Below are 4,688 nucleotides of genomic sequence, written 5' to 3'. Positions count from 1 at the left end.
TTCCTAGAGTCATGGATCCATTAGACTATTTGCTGCCTATGGCAACTTACTTGCCGGACATCAACTCCATCTAAAGAATCTACTCTAAGTGAGGTTCTTGCATCGATCCAACGAGAAATTCATCTCGCAGACCCACACTACGCGACCATCTTTCCTAGTTGGACAAAGAACTAAGGTTCTACAAATGGTTCTCAGAGTCATGGATCCTAAAGAAAATATCGAAGCTTACGGCAACTTACTTGTCGAGCGACAACATCCTCTCAAGAATCTACTCTAAGTAAGGTTCTCGTACCGACCCAAAGAGAAATACATCTCGCGGACCCGCACTACTCAACCTCGTCCTATCTTATGTTTTTACTCGAGACTCGGGTAAAAAGTCTTTCCCACAAGGTTTGCAATCAGAGTATCCAAGTACCAAACCATAATCGAACCAATACAACAGATTCATATCAATACGATAATAGAGATAGTAAAAACAATAAAGAAAAGCCACATAGGTAAACAAACAAAGGCACACAAACGACCTAACTAGGCTTGACTCACTTAGGGATGGTGTTGTCCCCAGCAGAGTCGCCATCTGTCGCACCTCGAAAAATGGGGATACGACTTTAAGCGAAGCGCAATCGCACGCTCGCAATGATGGACTGAACAGAGTCGCCACCAAACTTTATTTATTCCCCAAAATGGGAAAGGGAAAATATCGATAAAACCCCTAAAAGAAAGGATAAGATATGGTCATCGCAACCAATATCAGGGTTCGGGAGTCGATTACGCAAGGGGAAGGTATTAACACCCCTCACGTCCGTTGTACTCAACGGGAACCATTAGGTTAGTTATGTGCGTTAGTGTTAGTTGAAATGTTAGGCTTTTCGAATTATTAGGTGGGAAAGAAAGAAAAGATGAGAAGAGAATGTTTTTGGATTTTTGACGAAGGACTAAACCTAAGTTTTTTATTAGTGGGCCTGACAAGATTTACGAATCCTGCTCCTACGTATCTCAAAAGAGAAATCAAGGCTTACGTAGTTCTAGGTAGAAAAATGTTTGTTTGTTGGTCGATTTTAGCGAAAGCTATGTTGTATTAATCGACGAAAACATTGTTTTACCCAAAACAGAGGAGGAGTGGACGCATGCCACACATCGAACGGACTTATAAATCTACATTCGAAAAAGCGTCACTTATCTCGACTCAACAATCATGGCCGAAACATTGTTTTGCATCACCTTAAGACAACAACTTTTATTTATGAAAAAGGTTTTTGATTAATCGCACGGTGGCGAAAAAGAGTTTGATTGGTTGGATGTATTTTGAGTGATGGCGAGAACTTGGATGAGCGAGATATCCATCTTGAATCCTAGTCTCAGGAGCGCACGGTATACACCATGTTCCATTTCCATATTTATTGGCAAAAGTGTTTAATAGAGATTAAGATAGGCAAGGCATCCACCTTGAATCTCAATCTCAGGAGTGCACGGTATACACCATGTTCCATTTCCATCTTTATTGAAAAAGTATTAAGGTAGGAATCAAGTGTTTTCGAGTTTGAAAGACGAGTACTTATGACTTGCAAACTCTTACAGCTTGGGTCTAACACTCGGGACTACGTCTGGACATTCCACCCAGGCAGTCTGTTTCTTTCCAATATTGCTAAGAAAATGATTCGAATATTTACGAATGTTTTGGAGGGAAGACGAATATTTATGGCTTGCAAGCTCTTACAGCTTGAGCCTAATATTCGGGATTATGATTGGATATTCCATCCAGGATAATCTTTTTCTTCACATTTTATTTAGAAAAAGATTTGAATATTGAGTGTGGAAGAGAAGACGAATATTTACGGCCTGCAGGCTCTTACAGCTTGAGCCTAATATTCGGGATTATAACTGGATATCCCATCCAGGATAATCTTTTTCTTCACGTTTTATTTAGAAAAAGATTTGAATATTTGAGTGTGGAAGAGAAGACGAATATTTACGGCTTGCAAGCTCTTACAGCTTGAGCCTAATATTCGGGATTATAACTGGATATCTCATCCAGGATAATCTTTTTCTTCACGTTTTATTTAGAAAAAGGTTTGAATATTGGAGTGTTAATGGAAGAAAGGCTTGAAATAGTATTTGAAGGTGATGAGGAAATGAAATTGAATGTTGAATGTGATTATTTACATGTGTAAAAGTATGGACATGGGTACTAATAACCTAACTAAATTAATTAGCACACAAAAATCGACTAATCGAATAAAAAAAACCATATCGGAAATTCAACCATTAATTAAATCTAAAAGGTAAACTTTTAAAAATATAAACAACTAAATTAAATTGATAAAAATATAAAAGTAAAATAAATAGCAAGAAGCTATGAAAAAAAAATAAATAGTAAGCATTAAAACAAATATGGAGATATGCTACTCCAAAGTATCAAACCCATCCCACTAAAGCAAATGAAACTACTCTCTCTCCACTAGGCCACTCATGGTTATTTATAATTTTAATAACAACTGGAATATATAAACCAGAATAGATTAAAATATAAATTAAAATAAAAATTCAAATGAGGTGGTCTGTTAATGGACAATTAATTGAAATAATGGAAGAATCCCAAAGGGTGACCCTAGCCGCCTGGCAGTTGGGTTCAAGAGACTAATAACTAATAAATTACTAGGGAACACAAAAAAAACAATGCATTAATATACACTATTTAAAAAAAAAAAGACTAAAGTATTAAGTTTTTTTTAATGGTTTAAATGTTTGTGTTGTGTAAAAAATAAATAAAATGAGAAAATGGGAGAGGTACGGTAACAGAAATAAGAAATCCTTCATCGTCCTCACTCTTCTCAATCGCTCTCTCTCTTCCCAATCGCTCATCTCCTCCAACCTTCGCTCATACCAAACCTCAATCGCTCATCCTCAACCTCAATCGCTCATCTCTCCGTCTCAACCTCATCCACAAACCATCACTCTACATGCCAAAAAAACAAATGCTTTAAAGAGACTCAAGCAGTAAAGCTCACCTTCGGCGGTGGTCCGGCGGTAATGACGATGCTTGAATCTTCCTCCCGTCGCCGCTCAACTCTTCTGGCTCTAGGGTTTTTCTTCTGTTTTCTAATTAGGGTTTCGTGGTGGTCGCCTCTGATTTTTTTTGTCCTCCTTCTTCTCAATCTGACCTTCCCTTTTATATTCAGCAATTAGGGTTTTAGGTTGGCTTATGGAGATCGAAACAGGTATCTCTGCGAAACCCTTTCGGTGTGCTCAGTTTGGATTGCCCTGTTTGATGCTTGTTCTAGAACAGTAATGTGAACCTACCCTTTCTCGCTCTAACCTTGTCTCAATTCCGTTTTGGGATATTTCTTGAAATTTTACTGCCTTGCTGATTTACCTTGCTTTCACTGCAGTGAAAATTGGAACATTCATGGGTAGCTTCGGTTTTCATGGCCTTGATGGTGCGACTCCATTATGAATTCGTTGCAGATGAATTCGTTATGTTGCTGTTATGGCAGTGCAGGTTGGGTTCTCTTTGGCCATTATGGTGAAGCCAAATCCGTAGCAGTGAATGAAAAGAGAAAACAGGTTGCCTTGGTTCTGAAAAAGGTTAGAGGTTAGTTACCGTAAGTTAGAACTTGTTATCCCCTGTGGTGTAGTCGTATTGATTATTTTGAAGCTTGTTAATTTCCTGTGGTGTGCTGTTGCAGGAGTTAAGCCTTAATAGAGGGTTGAAAACTTGATGAGGGGTCAAAATTAGCTATATTTTCCGTGACAGTTTGATTCGAGATGCTGCCTTGTTCTAGAAAACTAAAACTAGGCGGCGCAAAAAATTCATCATTTGCAGATGAGGCAATTGCGTTGACAGAATTGTGAAATCCAATATTACCCTCATCAAGATTGAATAAATCGGTTTGAGAAAACATCGTAGGTCGCAATCTTCCTGATAGAGACACCGGATGCAGGCTATAACCATTTCTTATCATTAACATCTGCAGAAATGATCACCAACATTGCACTTGAAGTTAAAGCTGCTTTAAATATTCTATAGCCTCATCAAGCAATGAAGCTTTGTCTATCTTATTAGAATTCAGAATTAAATTCTGCAAAGCTTTCAATTTCTCATTAATCTTACTCCTCCTTCTCTTTTCAGATAAATTATGAAACTCTGCAACTCTGCTTTTCTTTGATGAAGAACGTGATGGTGGGGTAGCTTTTGATGATGGCAACTCTGAAGCTTCATCATTCAATTCCTGTTATGGAACGAAAGGCGTCGCCGTCATAGCTTATTGGAGAACTGTTTTGGAGTTGTTATAAGTTTAGGATGGGATTACTTGATGTCTTATTATTTGTTGGCTGTTGCAGCTTGGATTAATGTGAATATGCCTGGGACTGATACAGGTTATTGGCCGTTGATGTTTGTGCAGGATCCTTTGGTTTGCACTTGCAGGTGTGTTGCATAATTGGTTAATTACTGCAGAATTTTGGACATATTTGCTTCAGGAATGAATAGAAAGTCTGAAGGTTATTGGTTAGCTTGGGAATTTCGGCTTGGATGCGGCTACAAAGCGCATTGGACGGCGGGGCTGTTTTGGAATTCTTATGGGATTGGGTTGGAAACGTATTGAATTATTAGATTGTGTATTGAAAGTTAATTGAATGAATGGGATCATGTAATGAATGTTTATTGAATTGTATTGAATGGAATTGGA

At 38.1% G+C, this 4,688-nt stretch overlaps 1 protein-coding gene across 1 annotated transcript; it reads right to left on the bottom strand.

The window, feature by feature from the left end:
• Positions 1–3,689: 3,689 nt before the first annotated feature.
• Positions 3,690–4,437, bottom strand: LOC127081041 (transcription factor SPATULA-like). The gene is given in 2 exon segments (XM_051021332.1): positions 3,690–4,229; positions 4,363–4,437. Coding segments are annotated over 2 exon segments (615 nt in total).
• Positions 4,438–4,688: the final 251 nt, after the last annotated feature.

The sequence above is a fragment of the Lathyrus oleraceus genome, chromosome 5 (assembly GCF_024323335.1).
Source record: "Lathyrus oleraceus cultivar Zhongwan6 chromosome 5, CAAS_Psat_ZW6_1.0, whole genome shotgun sequence".
NCBI classification, from domain to species: Eukaryota; Viridiplantae; Streptophyta; class Magnoliopsida; order Fabales; family Fabaceae; genus Lathyrus; species Lathyrus oleraceus.
Note: the sequence above shows the minus strand (reverse complement) of the source record. Positions and strands in the feature narration are given on the sequence as shown.